At 33.2% G+C, this 27,434-nt stretch overlaps 2 protein-coding genes across 2 annotated transcripts; both read right to left on the reverse strand.

The window, feature by feature from the left end:
* Positions 1-238: 238 nt before the first annotated feature.
* Positions 239-1,084, reverse strand: LOC135309756 (uncharacterized). The gene has a single exon (XM_064436084.1). It carries the CDS (start codon positions 1,041-1,043, stop codon positions 399-401), a length of 645 nt encoding a protein of 214 aa, XP_064292154.1. The 5' UTR covers positions 1,044-1,084; the 3' UTR covers positions 239-398.
* Positions 1,085-5,467: 4,383 nt separating this feature from the next.
* On the reverse strand, positions 5,468-22,460 carry LOC128671214 (myrosinase 1-like). Its single transcript, XM_053747527.2, has 10 exons — positions 22,314-22,460; positions 20,994-21,124; positions 19,734-19,902; positions 18,864-19,134; positions 17,991-18,126; positions 16,971-17,068; positions 16,326-16,457; positions 15,836-16,009; positions 15,007-15,251; positions 5,468-14,075 (listed from the first exon to the last, which is right to left on the reverse strand). The coding sequence occupies exons 1-10, from the start codon at positions 22,358-22,360 to the stop codon at positions 13,913-13,915; spliced, it is 1,566 nt and encodes a 521-aa protein (XP_053603502.1). The 5' UTR covers positions 22,361-22,460; the 3' UTR covers positions 5,468-13,912.
* Between the last annotated feature and the right edge of the window lie 4,974 nt (positions 22,461-27,434).

Below are 27,434 nucleotides of genomic sequence, written 5' to 3' on the forward strand. Positions count from 1 at the left end.
AAATCGTGAGGAAATCTGCACAATGGTTGACAGTCTAAGTTCACTAGTATGTATAGGTACGTCTATTTGCCACTAGATATCGGTAGTTAGTCGTAAAATGTGTTTAGGCATCTTGAAAAAATCTGACACCAGTTCTAACAATAACACAATGGAAAATAAAGAATGGTATTAGCAATAAAATTTTATTTTAAGGTAACAAGCTTTTATTAAATTATTACCTTGATTGTGTAAAAATAAATAAATAAATAACTGTTTATTTCGGACTTATAAAATCCATAGAATTGTTAGTAACATCAAGATACTTATCGACTATGTTAGTAAATATATCTATTCTTAAGTAGGTATAAGTAAGTATGGTGGATTGAAAATGCATAACAAACAGACAGGGTCTATGTTTGCTATGCATTTCCAATGCAAATGGCTGCCCAGTGAGCCTGCATTTTGCAGTCATATCTACCCGCTATCATCTTTAGAATGCTGTTGCTACTGCCTCGCACTCTCTGGAACAGTGACGCCACTCTCTTGCGTATCAAGGCATGGAAGCCGTCAGTTCGCGCGTTGGCGAACATCTCAGACGCACTACAGAAGTGAGGCAGTCTCAACAGCACTCTAAAGGCATTATTGTACTGTACCCGCAGCGCGTTGTAGGCACGCTGCGTATGCCGGAACCACAGGCTGCTTGAGTAAAGTGTCTGGCAGTATGCTCTGAAGAGAGTCAACTTTACCTCTTTTGTACTCCGAGCGAACCTGCGCACCAACATATTGCAGCGCACCGCCAACGCCCTGCGCTCCCTCTCAATGTCTAGATCATCCTTGAGATCCTCGGTCACCACATGACCAAGGTATTTAAATTTCGTAACTATCTGCAGAGCAGTGCCATCAAGTATAACTGGAGGTACAGAACATGGTGTCTGGTTTTTTGCTTTAAATATAAGCACCTCACTCTTTTTAGAGTTGTACTTGAGACCGTGCTCCGCAGCGTAGTCCTCACATGTGGCCAGCAGTTTACGAAGACCCCCGACCGAGGGACTGAGCAGCACCATATCATCTGCGTAGCTGATGTTATTCACGCTGATGTTATCAATTCTACATCCGACATGCATGCTGCTCAGCCTCTCGATCAGATCGTTCACATACAGGTTAAATAAGGTGGGGGATGTTATCCCCCCCTGCCTTACCCCACAGCTCAACTTGTATGCATCAGACCATGTATCGCGCCACCTCACCCGGTTCACCTGATTCTGGTACCAGTATCTAAATAATAAAATACACTCAACCGGTATACCCGTGCCCTTAAGCTTGTTCCACAGTATGTCATACATAACTCGATCAAATGCTTTTGAGAGATCCAGGAAGCACGCGTACACCGGCGTCTTTCTATCCGTGTAGTATTTGGCAGTGTGCTTAAGGGCCAAAATAGCACTTTCGGTTGACAACTCTGCCCTGAAACCGAACTGAGCATCATGCAGGTGAGTGTGTGCAACTAAAAGCCCATTAAGCAAACTGTCAAATACCTTGGCTGCCGTGGTAGCAAGCGAGATAGGACGATAGTTCGATGCATCAGATACATTACCAGTTTTATTTTTGATTATGGGTACTACAATTGTCTTCATCAGAGATTCTGGTAAGTATGAATGACCTAGACAAAGAGAGTAAAACATTGCCAGCACCCGAGGCAGGTGTTCTCCCGCGTACTTGAAGTGCTCAATGCTGAGGCTGTCATGACCAGGCGATTTTCCACGCTGCATACCAGTGATCACGGCTGCGACTTGTTTCGCTGTAAATTTAACAGTTCGCCTGGTCATGTCAGCATCAGCAAGCCCACTACTGTTGTTAGACATCGTAGCACTTGGCTGAACAGTAAATATCTCTTTAAAATAGTTAGCAATTTTAACATCACCAGTAATGCCGTCGATGCTCACAGGAACCCCCGGCTTTGGGTTCAATTTGTTTGTGTTTTTCCAAAACGCCTTGAAATCCTTTGCTGTATGATTGGCCGCCAGGATGTCCATTTTAATTTGAGTTTGTCTATCCTGGCACCACTTGAGCTTGGACTTAAAGACTTTCCGACTGTCACACATGTCTGTATATACTTTACCACTTGACGGTTCTCCAGCCCACATCCATATTTGGAACTTAAGCCTGGCCTCCCTGTGAGCCTCAGCGACATACTTGTTCCAGCCAGCTATGTATCCACCCTTACGCGGGCACTGCCTGTCATATGACTGTTCAGCCGCCTCGGTCAGGATGCAAACAATTTGATTATACATTTGATCTAAAAGCATACAATGTTCACGATTATTACACATACTGTCAGCACATGAGGTGAACTCCTGAGGAAAATCAATTTCACTTAACTTTGTATTACAAAAGGCATGAAACAAATTAATTTGCTCAGTTTTTCTATCACCCCATATGACTTTATTACACATTAAATTAGACGGAAAAGGTAAATATAAAACCTATGTTGATTATGATATATTGTATTATGATGGCAGTATTGGAAAAGTCATGTCAGATGTCTTTCGACTGGAACAAAATTTGACATTAGGTTAACTACATACTCCATATGATTATTTATCGTACATAATAAAAAATAGTGGTCTAATATTAAGATACTTTACTAACAATAATACCAATGCAACGAAGAGTCTTTTAGAAAGTCCATTGATCTGAAAGAAAATAAATATCCACCGATAAAACGGCAAACATTTGAAGTGAAAGGATAATAACAATGTGCCAGTTTCAAGAGTCTATAATTTTATATACCTACACAGCTATTCGTATTGAAAGGAAAGGTTAGCTATGAATCACTGGTATTTTTCCGGCTTATAAATCACAAATTCGTTGGCTTATTCCATTTTAACAGGGTCGGTTTATGTGGAATTGAAACCGCGGCGGCCCAACCTCTAAATTGTGATGGCAATAAATTTGTCGTATAATTTCTACAATTATCGTGGCTTGCACGGTTATTAGAGATTTGTGTCAATGTTTGCAAATAAAGATTTATTTGCAATGGACTTTAATGATCAGTGAATAAATTCTTGTGATACCTACTACAGTAAGACCTAGAAAAGCAACTTTAGTTAAGTAAATACGGTCTATTTGGGGATTCGATACTCGTATTGGCATAAACAATAAGCTGTTTTATATACAAGTAATTAATGTATTGGATCAAAACACAAATGCGCGATATTTTTGGAACGGAATACCTTATCGCGCGGTACACGCACTGGGCGGAATGGGAGTTAGATGACCAAAATCTGTTGAAATCTTAACTAGACCTTTTTTCACACTTAGTCGAGCATAGCCGAAAGCTTCTCTTTTTTTCGCGATGAGATTTTTGGTGTGCGGCACTGGAAAAATTCTGTATGAATTTTATTTATTTCTTCCAATTTTATATTACATCCTTTATAATGCAAAGAACATAAAACTGAAGGAAACTACCTATTTTACTAGAAATATTTTAACTTTTTAACTCAATATTTTTACGATATAAATTATATAGCAAACTACTACCAAAATGCGGTCAACCGGCAGTCCATAGACTTGTTGTCATGTTTTTTTTTAATTTAATTTTGTCTGGCATATGATATCATTACATCACTTAGCACTGAGTACAATGTTAACGCACGTGTCCAACTTTACTGAACATACACAGTTGTATAATTAAGCTGTGTTTGCTAATAATGATCGATGTGTTTGTTTGTGTCAGATCCATGTGCACAGACAATTTAGGGCCGTGTGCATATTGCCAATAGTTTTTATTCAGCTAGCGAAGTTATCCAAGGATAGGACAATGATGTATTGTTTGGTGGTAGTCTTAAAGCTATACGATCCATTTTGTTTTTAAATAAAATTGGCCAATTGTTTACCAAAGAGGAAAAAATTAATGCTTCTGTATGATGAGAACAAAATCTGATTTTTAATGGACAGGATCCAATGAAATCAAGTGCTCAAATTTGTTAATTGTGAAAATAATCTCTCTCTCTTTCTCATTTGACAATTTTCACGGTTTCCTCCGTAGTTGTCGAGCTTCGGAGCCTAGAGTACGCTTTGATTTAAATCGTCCATAAGTTTAACCAGTCATTTCTGTTGTAAATATAGCCTTATACAACAATACTAAGGCTGAGGTCATTTTATATCCATATTACTTGGCCAATGATATTCCTCAACAAACTGCATTGAATTTTTCAACAAATAACTAGTTCATATAAACCATATGCTTTGCTATTCCAGGTACGCGGCTGGATTCCATACATTTTATATCGAGCATAGACGAAGTGCTGAGATAACTCAATGCCATTTTTACGCTCAATATCTGTTACTAGGTGATTGAACTGGGAGCACTGGGATTTTGGTGTGTACGGGTAAAGGCGAACAATTGTACAAATTGTGCACAATTTCGTACAATTTGTGGTTGCAATTCTTCAGTTGAGTCTGTGTAGTTTTAGTTGCGTTCACGTGAACTTTGAAGTCTGCAACGTTGCAATTTGATTTCCTCTTGCGTGAAATTGGTAGCGTCACATCATGGTAAACCTATTAAAGGCATGTCTTAACTTAGATTAGTTGTATCCATATCCATATTAATATTACAAAATGAAAATATTTGTATTTATGTTATTTTTTTTTTGTAATGAATAAACCCAACTACTATCCGATTTTGATGAAATTTGACTCATAGATAGACGAAACCTGCAGAAGTTTATTTTTTATTATGATTTTACTTATTTAAAACCGAAGCGATCCGTTAGTGTAATGTGCTAAATTCCTGTCTAAAGTGGTCTCTCAAGAAGATATAAATAAATAAAAGATAATTAATGTTCTCATACACTGCTCATATTAACCACAAGCAAAAACCAGCAATGTACTTCGAAACCTCCAAATTTGTCGACCTGATTGCCGATAGTGTAGTTTGGCAGTGTAATATCACTTTAATAGTATTTCAATATATAAAAGCTTTTGTAAAACAAAAGCGATCCTCGATCTAGTACTGAAAAATTTAAGCTATAAATATTATTCCCGGTGCCAGAATAGGGATTAAATTGCACAAAGGCTCAATTATTCTACTGTTAAGTGATGTACCTGCCTAGTGTAAAACAATTGAAATATCATTTACGTACATTTGTGTTCGGGCCTTAACATTGTATTGGTGATTTATTACGCTCATCACGATTCTTATGTACCTACAATATTCGCTTCCCGATAATTAAATAGACAGAAATAAATCTAAACATGGTATTTCTATTTATCTAGTATAACAAATTACAGTGATTACTTACTAGTTTTTTTTTATTTAACAGGTTAAATAATAAATATTTTCACCAAATTCGTAATTTTAATTTTATAAATGCGAACCATGAAAATGTGATAAATATCTATAGCTCCATCTCACTTTCACGGTTGGGTTGTTTATAAAACAATATGTTATCATAAAAATCATTAAAAAGAAAAAATAAAATAAAACAAATAAATACTTATATTAGAACAAATCACACAGATTGAGCTAGCCCCAAAGTAAGTTCGAGACTTGTTTTATGGGATACTAACTCAACGATACTATATTTTATAACAAATAGATATATGTTTAGATAAACATCCAAGAACCGGGCCAATCAGAAAAAGATCACCCGGGACCTCTCGGTTCAGAGGCAAGCACTTTACCACTGCGCCACCGAGGTGAAATGTCAAATACCTTTGATACATTGTAATTTAAATGATACATCCATAAGTACCAGCTGACAAATCGGGGAAATATTTCTAGTGAACGACTGTACTCAGTTCAGAAGTTACTTTAATATTTCCTTAAAATATGTCAATGTGATAAAAAATAAGTGGTCTGTCCATCAGCGGTACAATGCTTTAGTAAAACAATAAAAAGAACCAGCTTAATAAAAAGAAACTTTTATAATTAAAAAGATTCTTAGAATTCTGCTAGCGCAAGTTTTAATCTAATTAACTCTAAAAGCGTCATTCTTAGATAATGGTTTAGCCATTAGAGGATTAGGCCAAATTAATTTGACTGAATCTAAGGATGACTAGCGACATGGATGATTGATTACACTCCAAATCTGGATCATATTAACAGATCTTCATACCTTTATAAACTTGTATAGATCTAGCGGATATAATGATATTAAAATTTCTAATGTATATCTCTAATGTAATGGATTGAGGAGCCGCTTCAGATTTTAAAAGGTAACTTTAAAAATTCTTCAGTTCAAAATAAAAGTAATTTTATCCCGGAATTTGTTCATCAACACATCCAAAAGTTCTGTCAATGTAAAGATGGCTTTTCAAGTGCTCCTGAAACATCTTCAAATTCAATGTAACCCATCAAAACAAAACAATACACAAAATGACCGCTGGTCGATTGAGGCGTGGCTTATGTTGAAATTCAACAAATTGCCAACCAATTGTTTAGCCAATTTGCTAAGCCACAATGGCTTGGTGGTGGGGCAATTGTTTAGTAGTAAAGCCCCATTCCATTCCGATCTCCAGTGAAATATGTTATCAGATAATAATAAAACAAATCCATATTAGTTTATAAAAAGCCGATTATTTTAAGTTGCAAAGCCACTTTTACTTACCTAGTTTGTATTCTCGCGTAGGTTTTTAACTGAGAAGAAAAAATACAAACATTTATTGATTTAGTCAAAACAGAAAAAACAAATGAAATTGACCCTTTTTTGTTAACCAATAACAGTCCACAGACTATTTTTACCATTAAATTTTTTTTAATGCACGGTAGCTCTCATTCACCGTATCCTGTTCAATTCAACCTAGTAAAAATACTAAAAATATAAAGAAGAAGAATGATAAATGTACGCATTTCTTTTCTAATTTTTTCACCAGCTGTGCTTCGACCTTTTTCTCAAATAGGTAACAAAATTGTGTTTGTAATACGTACGGAAGGAGGGTTCGTAATTTTATCTATGAAAACGTGACAGACAGATAGACTTTCGCATTAATAAACAAGGCCAACCATTAACTTTTACGGCACGATTCAAATGCATTTCAATTTGGAAACCTGAAGTGAATATATGGTACAAATTTGCGATGCAGATCAGTTTAGGTCCAAACTGGTTAGGTGATAGTAAACCCCTATGACACAAATGTCTGGAGAAGACATCTAGTTTGACTTGGCAAGTTTTAATTAAGTGACGAATTCGAGATCCTCAATTAAAACTTGTGCAGAGTATGTCTATATAGAAACCACTTTAAACTACACTGCCATATTTCAGTATATATGTCGTCAACAAATAAATCTAGTATTTGAAAAAGTACCCCCGAATGAGCCCAGCGCCATTGCTCTGTTGTATTCCGTTGCATCGATGCAGCGCGTTGAAGTCCTGTTATTTTACATAAATATTAATTCGCGTGCGTCATCGTACTTCACCATACAATTTCTACGTTGATCCGTCGACGGACATTAACGCAACATAAGAACATGGGGCAATGGGTCTGGGTTCATTATTGAAATTAATTGAAAATAAAAGCAACACTTACATCCATACCACAGTGTAATAAAGAGTCCACACAGAGAGGGCGGTACTGCAATATTACCCTGCACGGAACAAAAGAAACAGCGAGTGACGAAGCAACTTGAATTAATATAGCTATTATCTGCAAGTAACGTCTGCAGAAGAACGAACATTGAATTGGCCTTATGACTTCAAATATTAGCTAAAGTCGAGATATTATTAAAACGGCTATATTACTTTATAAGTAGTCGTCTCTCTTCTGAGAGATTTTCCGGTTTCTTTCTCAACTATAAAGCGTTGCAGCTTAGAGTCCATTTCCTACATGTTAAAGTGTTTCTATTGGGTATTTTATTGAGTGATCGAATTTTTATCGGAATTTTACGATAGTTTTCTTTGATCCAAATATCCAAACTGATAAAAAAAGGAAGAGGTCCCGTCTCTTATCAGTCGCAGTCACACATTATATGCCTCACATACAACATACATTATCTATGTAAGCTTATCGAACCCATCTATGCTTAACATAAATTAATTATAATCGCATTATTACTTAACTTATAGCTATATACAACAAACAAAACCAAGCTATTTTAGATATCAAAGAACCGAGCTCGTATTTAAATGTTCCATTACACGCCTATTTAGCTGCACACCCACTAATGCCAACTAATTAGTAAGTAAAGAGGATAAAACATTTCTCCGTGTGAAAGACAAACATTGGTCTAACGTAGAAATGTTGCTCTAATTATGTGCACAGTAACGGCTAGCAGGATTCATCCTGATTTCTGTAGCCTACTTATATTTTGCCTACCTAGTGCTGTGTTATTTTCACAAATACCATCTATGAAGGTAAAAGAATAAACTATAACATCTTTTGGATAACAAAAACCGAAGATGTAATTAAACTAAATATCCTGAACAGTTTTATCAGATTTTAATCAATACATTAGCTATTACTGGCTGCTATTCTCGCAGCAAAATGTTATCTTTGTCGCTATCCAGCTCTCCAACTGTCTCCACAACAAAAATTATTTCAACCCGACGCTACATTTTTACGTAAAAGAAAATTAATATATTTAAATATGAAGGTATATAATTTTAATTATATGACGTGTATTAGATATTTATTTCTATAAACTTTGATTGACATTCCCATTTGTATTAAATATGATAAATTTATAAAATTAAATATATGTAAGATAAGAAATACATTGTAATATCAATAATTAATATACACACTTTTATAATATTACTAGGTATATGGATGCATGTAAAATGAACCTATGTTCATTCTAATTCTATTCTAAAAACATCTAAATGTATTTTTAATCGAAATTGTAAATCCATACCTAAAACGTTTTTTATTTTATTATAAGTACTCATAATATGTAAAAAGAAAAAAACAATGTTGACATTTTTGCACTTTTGTACGCTAAGCCGGGTTTTATTTCTTAGCATAATATATTGTTATGTAGTCTGCACACAATTTTGCTTAAATTATTTAAACCACTGCTCATTACTGAGTTACACTTAGCTAAGCTATCGGTCTGCAGCTTAAATGAAGTGGCTGGCTTGCCCGCAACGTCCAGTGTTGCAGAATTAAACTAGAATTATGTAGTTAGCTGCAATTTAAGTTATTTATGTTGTTCGTAGTAGCAGACGGATCCATCTGGTAATTTGGATTATGAATTACTCCCTTGAGGAATATAGGGGATTACTGTGTATGAATACTGTGTATATCTACTTTTAACTAATAAAAGTACTAATGTGTATATCTAAAATACTTCATACATATAATACCTTATGTATGAAGTATTTTTATTTTAAAAGTAGATTAGGTAATTTGAAAATTTACTCATTATTTTAAACCTATCAAAGCACAAAAGTTGAACAAAGAATAATAAAAACATGTTTTCAAATTACATAATTAATTTACTTGTCCTTATTAATTAAGTTTCTTCCTCTAGTATTCACCACACCTCTCTCTTATCTTCGTGTGTTCTCCATTACACTTGGAGCTGTGACGTCCCAAAGCCAAGAATATTACATTTTGAAGATATGGTTATGATTATGAGCTATCTACTACCGAACGTCTGCCTGAAGTCAATCCCCTTTGGGAATGCTTTTGTTGCATTTTAACAGTTAAGTTGTACCTTAGTGGCCCACACGAATATTCGCCACCTCTATATCCTTACTAATCATGCAAGGTTAGTAAATTAAAGCCTATCTTTATTTATTTAATCCTTGACACATGTTATAAAGCGTCTAGATATCAATGTTAAATACAAAATATGTTAACTCAACTGTGTCATCGCATAAATATTAAAGCGAGGTGCACGCTATGATATCAAAAGCTGATATATGACGCGTCTAATCCGCTTATTAATTAAGTGACTGAGGCACCACCGAATTACGAGTAAATATATGTATAGAAGTGTCAAAAGACGCTGTGTTGACATTCCTATTTATGTATAGAACCTGGAGTAAACCCAATAAATGTTATTAATTCTGATTTCAATCAAAATTCGAATCTGAATTTGAATTTCTAATTTGTTCTCTCGCAAAATAGGCGCTGGAATTGTGAAAAGTTCTCAGACATAAAAATACGTTTGTTCTGTGCGCATGCATGCGCGTACAACCAAAATGTAAAAATTACCTCTAGCGGCGAATTCGCTAGTTTAGCCCATATTGTTATACGTGCACTATGATGACCTCCGCGACCTTAATGGTCATCATGCCAGACTGCTACACTGGAGGTTCCGGGTTCGATCTCCGGTCAAGTCAAGATGGAAAATGATCTTTTTTCGATTGACCTGGGTCTTGGATGTTTATCTGTATATGTATAATTTATAGAATACAGTATCGTTGAGTTGGTATCCCATAACACAAGCATAATGTATGGATCTGGATGTTGGGCGGCGAAAATGACGGATGAAAGGAAACTTCATGCGACAGAGATGCGAATGTTGCGATGGATGTGTGGAGTAACTAGGTTAGATAAAATAAGGAATGAGTATGTAAGAGGAAGTATGAAAGTAGCACCAGTTAATGAGAAATTACATAGTTATAGGTTAGGCTGGTACGGGCATATTTTAAGAAGAGATGAAAATCACGTCACTCAAAGGGCATTAAAGATGGAAGTCTGACCTAAAAGAGCCAACCCGGTCTCAACTATTTCAGTGTAATAATTCTAGCAATTCTGTAATAGATCCAGTAATAGAGGAAGACCTAAGAAGAAATGGATGGAGTGTGTCAAGGGTAGTATGAACAGGAAAGGAGTATATTGATACTCCTTTCCTGTTCATACTATCCATTGGGATATGACAAATGACAGAACGAAATGGAAGGAACTTACATGCTGTGCCGAACCCACATGAGTGGGATAAGGTCGATAAGAAGAAGAAGAAGAACACAAGCCTCGAACTTACCTTGGGGCTAAGTCAATCTATGTGAATTGTTATTATATTATTTACATATGACACCTGTTTTTGTTTGCATTATATCAAAGCTAGGGCTTGAATCTTACAACAAAAGACAGCATATGACATTTTTTGGAATTCTCACATTAATGTTATTCTGATTTCGGTGTCGGGCACCTACGAGACGTTGGCCGTCAACATAACCGTTCGTGCTGACTAGAGACGATAAGACGATGGGTCACATCATGCTAAATGAAAATATGAGTCACTTAGCGGTGTAATACACTAGCCCTATTTAGATATAACTCTGTTTATTCCACGTCATATTTCTATTTAAAAAAAAAACTAGTGAAAGATTTTTCCATAGAATAAATAGCAAGTAAGCAGAGCTTCTTACATAAAAGCTCAATTTAAATTACACGTTACGTTGTTCAGATACGGTATCACGTTTTTATCCATTATTGGAGATAGCTCAGAGTCACGAGATTAAAAAGCTTTTAAATTGAGTTAAGAATACGATGATGATATCTGTCCAAAAGGAGGAAGTTATGAAATAAGCAGCATTTTCCCATTATAGATATGCATTTTTTATCTACACTCATTATATGTACAGATATATGTACAGATAAATATTATCTAAATAAATTGTTTTAGTTCAAATGAGACATTATTATTCAACTTCATAGCCCAAAAAAATGCTAGAATTATTAACTAAAATTAGAATAGTTTTTGAATACAATCCAATTAGGACCTTTATTACCACAAAATCTAATGTATACCTTATAATCCATATATAGTGTTTGATAGAATTTATCGGCTAGACAGCTACTGCCTTCTGAAATAGATACACTGAAATAGTTGAGACCGGGTTGGCTCTTTTAGGTCAGACATATGACCGCAAAGCTATCGTTGATCTTTGAGGTTTACTGTTTGAAATAAATATATATATAGGGTTGCTTATAAAGCACCTTCTATAGGTGTTACAAGCGTTTTGAGTAATGATTGATACATGGTCTAATATATTTAGATTGGTTTACACCAATACTTTGCGTTACATTGAGCAGGTTAAAGTTAACGTAAAAACTGGCAGGTACAATCTTGGTTTTTCACTGGTCTAAACCTATTAATACCAGCGAACTTGCACGGCTTGGAAGATATCTGACATCTTTTGATAATTGGTTAAGTTGATAACATTTGTATGAAAGTGAATGATTTTTTCAAATTCCAGTTTAACTATTTAGGTTGGCGATCACAATGTGCGTATAATTATGTGTCTAAACGCGCTAGTATAAATTATTTAAAAAACAAAAACGGTAAGTACTTTTAGCATACAGTTTAAAAGCAGTTCTGAAAATTACTTTAACTTAAATTTAACTAAACCTATATAAATGCAGTAACAAATAAACCACATTAATATACGAGTATTGTGCTTCGGTAATATATTTCGCTGCGACAAATAGGAGTCAGGCAAGTCGGACTAGATTTTAAGCCGGACATTTCACCCAGTCCGCAACATTCCAGGACGTGACTTAAGGCCGGCTTTACACTAAAAGCCGTATGAAGAAAATGTCAACTACAATTTAGCGTTTGCAATGCAACGAAGCGTGTTGCATGTTTTTTGTTGATTATCCTTCAATATTATTATTAACTAATAAATTGCCAATTTTATCATACAATGTTTATTACTAAATTCTCACTTGGTTATCTACACAGTATTACAGTTGATGATATTATAATGATTATAACTATGTAAGACACAAAAATATATTTAACTTAAACTCAGGCCAGTACTAATATCACTATTTTAACTACAAAATATTTTAATACCGATAATACCATACATTTAAATCTCATCATCACGATTGAACGTCTCCAGGTAATGTGCCTATTGTAATAACAAAACAATTTATCCTTATCATAATAATGTATGTATTTATATACATCGATATTTTATTACATCATCACATAATTCCTATATTTATAAGATCTTGATAGAAACTGAATCGACTTTACCATTACTTAAACATAAATAGTATTACTAGCTTTTAATGATCTTGCAACTTATTTTTGAGGATTCTTCAACTGATTGAGCTGAAATGAAGGATATACTTTTAGTGCGGATGACTATGAAATATGCATAATAAAATCGTGCACCAAGTATCGGCTCCCGATAAGGCAATTCCTCAATGTTCTGACATATTTTTTTTAACATGCGTTGCATTCAATACGATCTGACGATATATAACTAGTGTCTAAAAATAACGTTTTTGTTAAATAAATATTTACAATCAATCTAATCTAAAAAGTTATATTTACATATATTTTATAATTAGTTATATACAACTTATGCTTTAAACATTTTCAAATTAATATATTATCAAAAATATATCCACTGAGAAACACTTACTCATAGATAATTCATAATTATTTCTATTATTATTCACATTTCGTATGCGAATATTTTATAAAGTATATGTGAACTGCGTAGTGCTTATTTGCTTCTGTCTCGTTTATGGCAAACGTGGGAAAATTATTTACTGTAATGGTGAGTTTAATCATTAAGATTTTCTAATAGAAATAACTTTATCTCTTTAGCTGCCATGGAAACTATCTTTCGTAACCAGATGCGATCGAAGATTTTTTAATCCTTGTACGTAACCAGGTTCGACGGAGAACTTATTCTATCGCATCTGGTTATCAAAAATAGTTTCGCCGGCGGATGAATTGAACAATTTTGCTAGCGGTAAATTCGACAGGACTATGTGGAGTCGGTTTTAGAGCAATTCGTTTTTGTCACATGATTTGATTATATATTAGCATATTGCCTTTAAGTTGGGTGGTCATTTTTCAGAGCGTCAAAGTAATCACCATAATATAACATATGTAAAAATTGTCGGTTAATCTGTCGATTGAAAAGTTGCTGTCAAGTACGCGGTAAATCATAGTCTTCTTTCGGCACTTCATTCATAACTTCACTCAAAATTTTGTAAAAAGAGTTGATAGCGACTTTTAAATAATGTTGTTTAAGCCGTTCTCTGTAAAATTTCGTTTAAAATAACCAAAATCTATCTGTTTTGTTCGTGCGATGTTACTGTAATTTACGGCTGATAGTTTCTTAGTGCGAGTCCTCTCTGGGCTGTTGAAATCTACTTCGTACAGCCCAAATTTCACTCTGAAAGTAAAATAACGTTACAAGCATGGTAAATAATAAAGAAAAAAACATTGTTATGTAACAAACACATGCACAATTTTTCAAAATAATTAGTCGAAAGTAAAAATCTATTTCTGGGATTAACATGAGAATATTATTCTTAAATTACTTTATTATCCTTAATTTTGCTCCCGTGGGAGTTTCGTGATAAAAAGTATTCTATGTGTTATTCCAGGTTATATTCTACCCGTGTACCAAACGTAACAATACCTCCAGTAAATTTTGCGTGAAAGTGTAACAAACATACATACATCCTCACAAACTTTTGCATTTATTATATTAGCAGGATTCAATCAAAAATAATTGTCAATGTGAATATAATATGAAATACTTAGTACTTATTTTCCACATACTGCTTTTAAGACTTTTGATATTGGATTTTATTAACCTTGATTAGATGTCTGTCTGACAATAACAAGTTTTTTCTGACAACTATGAATTTAAATTAAGTTTATCACCATAGTTACAATTAAAAGCATTAATGGCAATATTGTTGAATTATCAATCAAGGACAACATGTATCGTGAGGTGATAATCTCATAATTAATTCATAGTTTGATTACACGAACACGATCAATTTGTATTACTAACTACAGTAGAAACTGGATATAAACTATTTGTGCTAATTGATATTAAATTTCAAATTGGTTCCTAAATAACACTGTGAGTATTATGAGACCTTACTAATTTTGAAATTAGTTTTTAAACTGTCATGGTAACTATACTGTGTTAGTTTCAAAACTAAAATAATAATAACTACTAGGTTGTCATTTGCCAGGATTGTAGAAACGATATATATTTTACGAAGCATGTTATTATTTTAAAATTACATTGACGAAGATGAGTTTTATTTTTAGTTTTAAAAAAAATATTTACATAACAAAATACTTACGTATATCCATCAGTCCATTCAAAATCATCCATCAAAGTCCACGCAAAATAGCCAATGACATTGCAGTCGTCTTCATATATGGCCAGCCACATTTGGTACAAATATTGGTTGTGATAATCTATCCTTCTATAGTCTTCCCGGCCACCAAAATCACACATCCCATTTTCTGTCACAATAATGGGTATTTTTTCCCCATACTCCCTTTTAATCCAATTAAAAAGTTTCCTAAAACCTGGAGGGTACACCTGTTAAAAAAGTTAAAAACCTCGTTAATGATTGTAAATAAAATTAATGTTTTCAACATGATTATTGCATACAGCCGCTAAATAAGATACTGTTAGATAAAATCCATTAATAGCTTATTTAAAAGTAAAATAGATACTTTAATGCAGCAATCTATTCTTTTATTCATTTGAATAAATATTACATAGTCAAGTATGAAACCATAAAATTTTATGGAATTTGGATGGACCAGTTGGTTGATTTGTTTTTGACATTTTGGTTTTTTATGATCGGCTAATCTGCCGTGCTGATTGGTATGAACCAAATCCATAAATAGTCATGTTAATGTGAAAAATGTCTGTGAAGGTCTAACTTCTGAATACATTTTGAAATCAGTGTTTATTTTGATATAGCTCAAAGCGCAGACTCGTCCTGTCATAAATAATATATGTTTATACGGTCACCAGAACATCAATTTACTCGAATTAATTTCAATTTCGCCATCAATATCGGTGCATCGAACCATACAAAAACAGTTGTCACTTCACTGTACATAATTTCCGTATTCTTTAGAATGTAGGTAACTCTTAATAATAAAATATTTTACCGTAAACCAGTCGGCCCCTGGCTTAGACCAGTTAGGATTTTGCTCTAACTTGACTCCTGTATCATGATCCATGGATGGGACTTTCCACGTCTTCTCCATACTTGAGCTGCTCATCAGAAACGTTGTGTAGTGATTTATACCGAAGAAATCCGCACTACCTCTTAGCTTTAAAATCTGCAAGGATATAGAAATAAGTGAACGTATCAATGTTTAGTGTCTATCTTGAAACGTTACAAGCGTATAATGTAAAAATATGGAACTAGGTATAAACTCTTGGAAATCATCGTCTTTTTAAATTATAGAACAACAAAAAAGAAAAATATATCAGTTTAAAATGTTATGGAAATATACAAATCGGAAATGTCATAATCTTTAAAAGTCTATGTAAATATCCAGATTTTAAAATGTAATTAAGATAACATATTGAAAAAAAGAGGAGACTCTTGACTACAACTTGTAATGGGTAAGAAAAGTACGTGGTTAGTTTTACCTCTTCTTTGGTGAATGATGGTAATCTAGATCGTGTAAAATTCTGTAGTGAGCTGAGCCTATCGATTCTTTGCCGAACTAAGTCTGGATAATCTCCTTCCTTCGAGAATATGGGATGAGCATATAATCCCAGCTAGAAAAAAAATATCACATAATCCAACTTTACACTGAAGTATATTATGTTGTCAATTTAGAGTGGACACTAATCAACTATGACTATAACTTTAACCTGCGCAGAAAAACGCAAGTAATGCTGCTACTGCGTACGCAATATTGTCGAAGCGACGCCGGCGGCGGCGCGCATGTTAATTGTCATTGACCAGTGTAACCACCCTTAGAGGGTCAAGTTAAAGTTTGATATTTTATTCAAAACTGTACCAAGAAATGTATGTTCATAGTATTTTGTAAGAGTATGCTTTCACCAAAACATGTGCCATGAACCTCTTTTGATAAGTATGATTTAATTAATTTGCTCTGTTACAATTTATTAATTGTTTACAAAAAGCTTATTCATTCAAAAATTAACAACGCTAACTAGTTACCTAGAGTAGCATATCTCCCGTGGTATTTGTTTTCGTTGTTTATTAAAAGTAAATGATAGATGCCAGTATGAGGTTATTCCACTCTTAATACTCCATTTACTTACATGCATTTGAGTGTATCTCTCAGCTGCTTCGACATCGTCTGGGTTTAAACTGTTCTTCGGTTCCCCCCAAAAAGCATCAAGGGTAATACCAACATTGCCTGAATTCGTAAAAAATAAAGTCAAAATATATTCCAAATGGCCCCAATAAACTATTAGAATATACATCATGTTCGTAAACTTATTAAACAACATTCTAAATTTACTTGGCAGACATATAAAGTGGCATTTTTTTTTATAAAATAAAGGTGCGTAGTTATTAAATTCATAATTATAAATTCATTACATAGCGCCGAAAATTGGGTATAAAAATTTATGTGACTGAAGTAGGTCCCAAAGCTGGGATTTTTCGATTCACGCAAGCGGAGGTCTTAACCACTATACAAACATCAGTCTAAGTCTATTAAATTCAAACCACATAGCAGTTTATTTAGGGAAAAAGGGCAAGAAATGGTAACACACGTGTTATTTGTACACAAAATACTAAGGACAGCCTATGCCCTTATCTAGGCCAATTGCAATCGGTTACATAACACCCATACCTTTTTATAATTAGTTGGTTACCTCAACATTGTTCTACCTTATAAGGTTTTTAACTTCTTGAACTAGTCAACAAATTATTAAATCATGTATACTATCAATCTATACATTAACTTAATATAATTGGTACATAAACTTAATATTCCTATTTTTCAAATATTTATTAACTAGGTACGCAAGACAGATATAAATCGGTAGCTATATCACTTAGTGGCGTCGACTTCCCTATTTTGTTGTTTTAATTTTGTATTTGATTGTGTAAATCTTCGCACTTCATTGTTTAGGTTTTGGATGCCCAAAAAGTAATCTCAATCAAAACATAACATAAAAAGAATTAATATCTAACACACATTAATTATATGACCACAATAGATATAACTATTGTGGATACAACTAATTGGGAAGTCGACGCCACTAAGTGATATAGCTACCGATTATAGGCACATAGAACTCAAATTCAAATATGGAATTATAAGTTCTTACCTTGTTGATGTGGTTTATATTCACTATTATAAAGACGGTAAGCCTCGGCGTGTGCCAATAACATGTAATGAGCACATAGATAATCGCCAACTCCATAGGATTCTAATGCTGGCACGAAATAATTTGTGCCATACCCCTGAAAAAAGAAACATTATTTTCGTTATAAACCATAGGTTTCCTAAGAAAAGGCAAGATTGTTTTGTCTAGACAGCATTTAATGAAAGATATCATTATATATCAAATGGAAGTTACTTTGATATATGTCTATGAGTAAGTTGTTTAGTAATCCTATTTTTTCGTTATTTCTAACAAAAGAAAGTACAATTTTTTATCTAGTTAATTGATTGAAACGAAATAAAATACAGTAACGAATTACTTGATGAAGGTACATCTTAATGTAAATATTAAATCTTGTTGTTATCATACAAGTGTTTAAATACATTTCTATAATCTCAATTGCCTAAATAAAATGTGCATGTATTTGCAAATAGATTAACTCCGATAAACTAAATACGTGGAAGTGTGTATCATTTCAATTCAGATTGATACACTATTTTATTTAAGTTATTTTAGTAATATTAAGCGAAAACATTGTATTGTTTACATAACATAGCCATCACAATACAAATACGGATTATTGGCATTTTAGTTTGCCGGCTTTGTTTGTACCAAAAATGCAATGAAAAAAAACGGAAAAGTATTATTTATTTAACATTTTAACTAGGTGATGATATTAAATATTCATGTAAATGAATTTTTGGTGTTTGGTATGTTACAGTAATTTTGAAAATGATGAAGTTCGTTTACAGTTCGATTATTTTCAAAACTAAACCAATAAAATAGTATTATAAAGTCATACAAATGTCAACTTACATTGTAGCAGTGCTGATGCGGTTCGTTCATAGTGGTCCAGATTTTGACAATATCGCCGTAGAGGTCGAAAGCTACCCTGGCGTAATCCACAAAATAGTCCACCATTTTCCGGTTACTCCACCCGCCTAGGTCCATCAAGGGGGTCGGCAGGTCCCAATGGAATAAAGTAACAACTGGGGTAATATTTGCCATTTTGAGTTCTTCTATCAATGTTCGATAGTACGCCGCTCCGGCCTTATTTATGTAGTTATCGGTCCCATGGGGCAGAATCCTGAGTAAATTGCAAGTTAAAGAATGGAATCGGAAATTGGATAAGTGTAGTCCCGACATTTGTAGAATGTAAATTTTTATGATTTATTTTGTAGTATCTATGAATTGTTTTTTAGGAATTTTAGATTCAATTTAACAAATGCGTGAATTAACAAAAGTTTGATATTTTTACGGAAAGTCATAAAATCAAATGGAAAATTATATTTTTTGTTATTTACGTCCACTAACTTGTTTTGTAGAACAAAAATCTAAGCTAAACTGAATGTCATAAAGATTAAAGCCTAAATTGCTTTGAGCGATTCAGACAAGCCACAAGGTTTGATAACCAACGACATAAACTTCCATCTTCCATGTCGTTTTTTATATTACGCTCAACATGTTTATTTATATGTAGACCGCAAAACAATCTATGAATATTTAATATATTCTTTGATAATATTCTGTCAAACAAACTAATTTTTTCCTGCTGTCCTACAGAAACATTTAAGAATACCAAAGAATGCGAAATGGAGGGAAAAAAAGGAAAGCGGATCCTTGGCATCATCAGTTTATTATTGGTGGAGGAACCGGGTAAAGTGATTTATAAATATTAATGTTTACCTTGGCCACGATAAAGAGAATCTATAGTACTGTACGTTGAGTTCCTTGATCATTTCTATGTCTTCTTTGTACTTGTGATAGGAATCTGCTGCTACATCGCCATTGGATCTGTCAGGGGTATATTCCGGATGCTTGTGAAGGTAAGTGTCCCACATACTCTCGCCTTTGCCTGTGATTGAAAATATGGTACACTGGGGAGCAGATAAAATAAACCCACTACCATATTTACTAACACAAATTAATATGTTCCTACTGTACTCGTAATTGGTGCTAAAATGCTTTACTGTTCTTTTTGATTTTTTGGATTTTTTAATAGCTTACCCATACTAATAATAAATATGTAACAGTGTTTCTCTGTCACGATTACACAATCGTTGCAGAGATTTTAATGAAATTTAGAATAGTTGAGAATAATTACCCCCGATCTAACATAGGTAACCGCGTGTGCAACAGCTAGTTGGTGATAAATCTGAACTAATTGCCTCGATGAGTATAAAAAACTGTGTAATAACTTTGATGGGCTTATTTTCTTTTACTTAGATAGGTAAAAAGGCATAGTTAACAATGAAAAAATGCAACGTAATTACGATTTAAAATATATAAAGTAATTTTATAAACACTTTGAGAACATTGGAACAGTCACGACTCAAAACCAGTTCATAGAATATTTCACTCTGTAAGTATTAAGGTGTTTTCGATTATAATTAAGGACATACAAACACTTCCGTTTATTGCCCTTCAACAATTACATTATCAAAATGTACATTTAGTATTGTGGCAAATTAATGTTTTGATACTCTTAGGATGAGTTGCAACCATCGTTGCAATAGTCTTTTTTGACGTATCTTTTACGTATTTGTGAATACCTACATTAATGCAAAAAGAAATTTGAATTTGAAATATATTTTAAAATCAAACCATGTTTTGATTCGCTGTGATTACGAAATTTTGACACAATTATTATGTAAATAGCACGTGAATAGTAATATAATCTAATCATGACATTGAATTAAATTAATATACCTGACCTTGCTATTGTGATTAATCTGCAGATATTTCTAATTCCGGATTTTTTAGATGAAATTTCTGAGGTTCTCTATACGACTTTACGACTTGAATTCAAAATATATATAATGGGTTGAGGTCCAAATATCTTAGTAATAATTCTGGTTTTTATTATTCATGCCGCAATACTGGCCTTGCCTCTCTTTCACACCCATTATTGGACAAGTGACCTCTTCGTCTTAAAGTAAAACATACCATCAGCATTCCAGCCTCCTTCGATCTGAAAAGCGGCCGTCGAGACACCAAACATGAAGTCAGGAGGAAAGGTAACTTTCTCTACATTCTGAGAACCTCCTAGCGTGGCCCCTTGCACAAGGTACAGGAGACTAAAAAAATATATATAAAATCAAAAGATTTTTTTCACTCTTTTTCACGATGAATTTAAATCAAACGTACATAATATTATCTCAGCGTTTTCCCGAGTCCTTCCTCAGCTGTAAAAGGTCCGTTACAAAGACACAAACTACTTTCTTTCTCATCTGAGCGTATTCCCGATTTCTTCCTTAGCAATGAGCGTCGGAAAAGCCAAAAACGTCAGTTAGTTTTACGTCTTTGTCCCTTAGGTGCGAGGTAGAAACAAGGTCAAGAATTGCGAAACTAAAATGTTATGTTTAGCCTATATAACAAGTTATTTGTAGATATGAGATTAAATAGTGATATGTTTGTAGCTAATCGTCTTTGAAAGAAAAGTCTTCAGTCTAAATCCCTTCCTTCCTTTACAACTTGCCGAGGAGACGAAGCAAGCACATTCTATTCCATCTATATACTCGTAAGATATAATTGAATATGCGAAGCTATTTATTATTATAATAATAGTAAAGTTACTAAATTAATAAGTAGGTGCAAATTATAATAATATAGCGTAAATCATTATCATTCTCTCCTAATTTGAGTTCGTTTTCAGATGAGTTTATACAAATTATAGTTAATTGTCGAGTTGATATTGTAATGGACAGTTAATTAAGAAGACTTATAATACTTCCATCTAGTGAAATGATTTATTTTTTTGTTATTATGACAATGTTCATAACATATATAATGTGCAAAATACTCAAGTAGGTTCATATATGTTTTATTTTATAAAAAAAATAAGTTACCTTTGTACTTAAACATGTTTGTTCCAAAAACTAGTCTGCAATGTTTATATTTATTGCATCATGTGGTTTATGAAGTATACTGTAGACTTAAATTTAGAAACCGGAAAGACAAACGTACATTATATATATTACTTACAATATGATAGTTTTATTCTCTAAAATTTTAGAAGTAAATGTATAAATAAGCCGTTAAAAAACACATGATAACCAAGTTTTCAACTGTTTTATAACACAATTTTCAATCCTAGTTCAAATTTGAAAATACCTTACAAACCATTATCAATAAGTTTCTAAACTTTTTTTCACAACGTAACACTGGCCACTAATATTAAGTCTTCTAATTTACTAACACGGATCACACTAAAAATAAACCACATGACACTGGCTACTCGGAAAGCAAATATACTTTTTTTCTCACCTTGCTAGGACTGTCCCTAGTGCTGCGACTCCACTCGAGCTCCGCATGATACAAACTGATTGTAGGTGAGGTGATCAACTAATTCACATAAAACAGAATGTCGCCTCGAGCTAACCTTCTTGGGTTTCCCTAGCAATGAAACAAGAGCGATATGCCATTTCGTTATCTGTCCGGAACTGGTTTGGAAAATAAATTAAGTATAAGCCTTATTCCGGCTTAATGATTAATGAATGTAATGAGTTAATAAAATCAATTATCTTATCTAAAGTTTTGTTAGAGAAGCAGTCGAAAGTAAAAGCACTCGCTGTCGTATATTATGTAGACCTAATTAGATTGACTATTGTTATGAGCTGGATAGCAATTTGTAAGCTAATAAAGAAAGAAAATCTAATTGTTTGTTAGATATGTTACAAAAATAGAGTACATTACAAATTACAGTTTACTGGGACCTAATTGGTTTCAGCTCAGCATAATGTCACGATTTTAAATAAAAATGACGGTGTACGAAAGAACTAATCAAAAATATATAAATAAAACTACAGTTAAATGACGTCATAAAACCATTATCCGGATGCACTATGATCAACTTTAAAGAATTTGACGTATTACAAAAAGAAATTATACCACAAATAAGAAACAAATAGAGTGTACTACTTACTTACATCTATTTGATATTAATACTTAACTGCATTGCTGCTCACATAAGACACCAGTCAATTTACGGCCAGTTTCTGCTCGGGCGTATGCTCATCTTTGTACCGCGCTAGTCACAATAAAACTACCTTTATATACCTAGATAGATAAATATTTATTTGTAACAAACACACATTCAAATACAAATTCAAATATAGAACAGATTACAAGGAGAAACAGCATAAAAACAACATAGGCAATCGATTTACAAATAACTGCTGTGGAAATGCTAGAGATAGCAAGAAGATTCGAAAAATAATATATCTTTATAAGATTTCCATAATATACCTATACTGTAATGTCATGTGGTGATAATTACTAATATACAAGGCGAACTTGTTCCGCTCTATTTATTTTCCACGTTTACCAGTTGTTGATGTCATAGCGGAACTGCTGCAGCTGCCGTGTCAAACCAATTTCATGTATCTCGCGAAACCTAGTTTTGAGTAATCGCCGTTCAAAGTTTTAAACAGATTTTTGTCATTATAGAAAAAGTATTAAGATATTATTGCTATAATTTTTCATAAGTGCACATGTATAAAGCTTAAAAACATCGGGAAGGTTTTAGAATACAAAAATATTAATTATTCTTTGAGTTATTAACGATAACTGAGTTAGGCGTGGCAAGATTTCCATACAACTCTTGTTTTACGCGCGTTGTATTTTAAGATATATCAGTTTGCCAAAACTGGTCTAATTATGTATATTTTGCTAATCTCAGTTAAGTGTAAGTTACCAGATATAGGCGTGTCAGACAGTGCTCGTTTCTGGCACCACTTCTCTTCAAGTTAGACCAAATAAGATAAGTAATCATGCGCAAACAAACAGACAGACACACAGAGAAAATTACAGTTTTAGTCCTACAAAGTTAGTCTTTCGAACTAGTTAGAATTTTTCTTTAAAATAAAAAGAGTGGTTATTAATAATCACTTTAATAAACCAAATAAATATCGACTCAGGTGAATAGGAGCGAGAGGCATTTTTTGCGCAAAATTTACCTATCACGGCGAACTCGTGTAATTGTCGTGCGCTCGTCGCGCCTAATTCATATAACTGTGAGTATCTTGACAGACCTAAGTCGTGTAAGTAAAAATACGGTACTTTGCCAAAATGGACAGTGGTAAAATCATTGTTACATGAGATTGGGTGACAGTCTCGTATATCGATTTAAATAGAAACAAATGAAAAAAATACTTTTCTATAGGTTTACGAGGTCATTTAATTACGATTCAGAGTTATAACACGTAACTTATGTAACTCAAGTTAACTGACTTACGCCTGACACGGCAGTTTGATATGATTTTAATGCCGGCTCCACACTATCCTCGAGCAGTTTGCCAAAGTTCGGCGATTCGGTATACATTGCTGTTGATTTTTTTTTATTGCGGTAAATAAAAACACTCATACGAACTAAGCAATGTTCATGTATTCGTGTCGGCATCTGTCCGAGTTCGGCGATAGTGTGGAAGACGGTTCATGTGTTCACGATTCGTCACATGTCGTTCGTGTTCACGAGCGAAATTTATTGTATTCGCTTATCTTTCTCAAAAAGTACTGTTAAGAAGTATAGAAGTGATTACACGAACCTTATTTTAAACCGTTTATTCGTAACCTCTTTTTAGGTTTCCGAAGCCAAATGGCAAACGGAATCCTTATAGATTCGTCATGTCTGTCTGACCGTCCGTCCGTATGTCACAGCCACTTTTTTCCGAAACTATAAGAACTATACCTTTGAAACTTGGTAAGTAGATGTATTCTATATAAATAAATAAATAATTATGATTGTTTAAGTATGTCAAAACTTGAACGCTGATTTGACATACTTTCTGGTGATCGATTAAGTAAAAATTTTGCAGATGTAATAACAATACATTATTCAAAAATGAAGCTTGAATAAAAAAATAATTATTAAAAGAAGTGTTTGTAACAGCGCCATGTAATGTTTTTTAAGCAATAAAGATATTTTTCATTTTCATGTTTCATATTCTGATTCATTAAGATTTTTCACAAAAATAGAAAAAAATACAATAATTTTTGGGGGTCCCCATATTAGAACTGAAACTCAAAAAAACTAGTCTGGCTTGCGCACAAGTCAAAATCAGCGTCAAACTGCATAAGGTAAAAACTTTTGTTGATATGGTCCACATAAAAATAATTTTCCTTATTTTATTTAATTCTAATAAATTATAAAAGTAAGTGAGGAACTTATTTTTGGATATATTTTTACTCTTTGCTTCGAAACAAGATTTTTAAAAACAATAATTGATCGACGATTCTATCCTCTTTAACCAAATCGTAACTAAGGTGTAATATATATCAAGAGTTTGTTTTGAAGGCGCAACATTTGGCGGGTAAATATGAAAGTCTGTATGAAAGAATTCAACGAAAACTTCGATGAGAGATTTATCACCACTCGCTTAGAATGCCACAAGACGGCAAGACTTGTTCAAGATGGCGACAGAACAGAGCACGCCAGATAATTTTTATTCACATCTTTATCGCATATTAAAATGCATTCAGCCTAAGTAAAATAAAGGATTATTAATTAACGAAACTATTTTTGGACAGATTATATACGAACAAATTACTAGATTTTCAATTATGTAAATTAAATTATGAGGTCATAAAAATGTATGTTGCAAAAAATATGTGCATCGACGTTGATTGAATCCGCGGGTCCCTTAAGGGTCTGATCAATCAACCAAAGAGCCAAATAGAAATGTGTCTATATGAATAATCTTTGTGCACTTATTTAATTTTTATTTATCGATATATTATTCCATAAATCCTTCTCAAGTTTTTCAAAACCGTTAACCTTCTTTGTGCCTGAACAGGAAAAAATTATTAGTGCTTTAAGTGTGTTTGGTGATCCTTCTATGCCCTCAACATATCATTTCAAGAGCCCGAAAACTCGCCATAAATAGCATTGGATTGCTTCCAAGTTAAACGGAATAGTTGACAGAGCTGGCTTTTCCAACCATTCAACTTATAAAAGCATTTTTGTGGAGCACTATTGAATTCAAGTCTTGGTTTGCGTTCGGCATTGTGTAACTTTCATCGATTGCATTAAGATAAATTGAGTATATCGATTTACATCAATTTTATCTATCTTCTTCTTGTTCTTTTTTATATATAAAAAAGTGAAATTATTTATAATTATAGAACTACATTTTGCTATTAGCCCCAAAATCCTGTTTGAACTCGGATCAATTGAGTTTTTTAGAGGTTATTTTCTAATTAAATAAGTTATTTTAGTAGTTCATTTATCATTGCTATTAGAAAGCTATTGTATAAAACATATAACACAGTAATAAAGCATATAATTCAAGAATACGACAGACAGATATGTAACAATTTTTTCTTATGTAAACTTATTAAAAACTAATTTTTGCCCGCGACCCTTTATCCGCGTGAAAATTTACATTTCCCAGAATAATAAATAGCATATATCCTTCTCCGTACTCTTAACTATATGAGTAATTTAAAGAAGATCTGTTGAGCAGATAAAGCGTGAAGAGATAACGAAAAACTTACTTTCGCATTTATAATATCATTAGTTCCGGATTTGGTATTGCGATGAGCAAAACCCGGATCACAAAACCAGCGCAAAAATAGAATAATTGATTTCCACTAACTTTGACTCAAAAAAATTGCATTCAATTAAGTACATGATATTAAATCTTAACCGACCGTATTAAGGTATCTAATAATGATTGTTTTAGACGTACCATTAAATCCCTTATATCATTAATATCTACGCTTTCCTGATTTATTCCACGTGAGGGTGTGTCAGACACATCCCACCACATGTCGTATTGTTATTTATAGCTTTATATTTGCTTAGGAAAAGTTTTCCCTCTGAATTTTTTGAGGTTAATATATAAGTCTGTGATTTTTGCTTATTTTTATAATGTACCTGGCTCATTTTTACTGTTCATTTTCACTGGTTTTATATAATAGTGACCCATCACTATTATATAAAATCAGTGAAAATGAACTGAATGACTCACAAGATTATCATCTTGTGAGTATCACTCGTTGAAAAAAAATCAAAATTTAATATTGACGGCAAACTCGAAATGCTGTACAAAATTTGATCTGATCTTTTTTGAGTGATATGATGAAATTCGTGGCAATCATAATAACGCATCGTCTATGAACGTGGTCGAAATACGATTGGTCATCGCAGTAACAATGATTATTAAGGAACATGAGCGAGCTTGTGATGCCCATCGTTTATTAAGCGAAGACCGCCAATGTACGGAATAATCCGTGTGCGAGTACAATTCACACTTGACCGTTTCATTTTTACTCTTATGACAAAATCAAATCATATGTACATATCCATACACAGGTACTATAGAAAACCTATAGATCATAAAACAAAATAACGTTTTCATTGAAATTACAGAAAAACTGAATATTTAT

Source organism: Plodia interpunctella, chromosome 7 (assembly GCF_027563975.2).
Source record: "Plodia interpunctella isolate USDA-ARS_2022_Savannah chromosome 7, ilPloInte3.2, whole genome shotgun sequence".
Classification (NCBI taxonomy): domain Eukaryota; kingdom Metazoa; phylum Arthropoda; class Insecta; order Lepidoptera; family Pyralidae; genus Plodia; species Plodia interpunctella.

Bases quoted from the DNA above. Each gene is read 5' to 3' on its own strand.
- LOC135309756 (XM_064436084.1), bottom strand. From the start codon at position 1,043: ATGGTGCTGCTCAGTCCCTCGGTCGGGGGTCTTCGTAAACTGCTGGCC.
- LOC128671214 (XM_053747527.2), bottom strand. From the start codon at position 22,360: ATGCGGAGCTCGAGTGGAGTCGCAGCACTAGGGACAGTCCTAGCAAG. The intron at 19,903-20,993 runs GTATGTTTTACT...TTTCAATCACAG, and splicing joins AGGAGGCTGGAATGCTGATG to GCAAAGGCGAGAGTATGTGG. The intron at 19,135-19,733 runs GTAAACATTAAT...CAATTTACTCAG, and splicing joins TTCTCTTTATCGTGGCCAAG to GATTCTGCCCCATGGGACCG.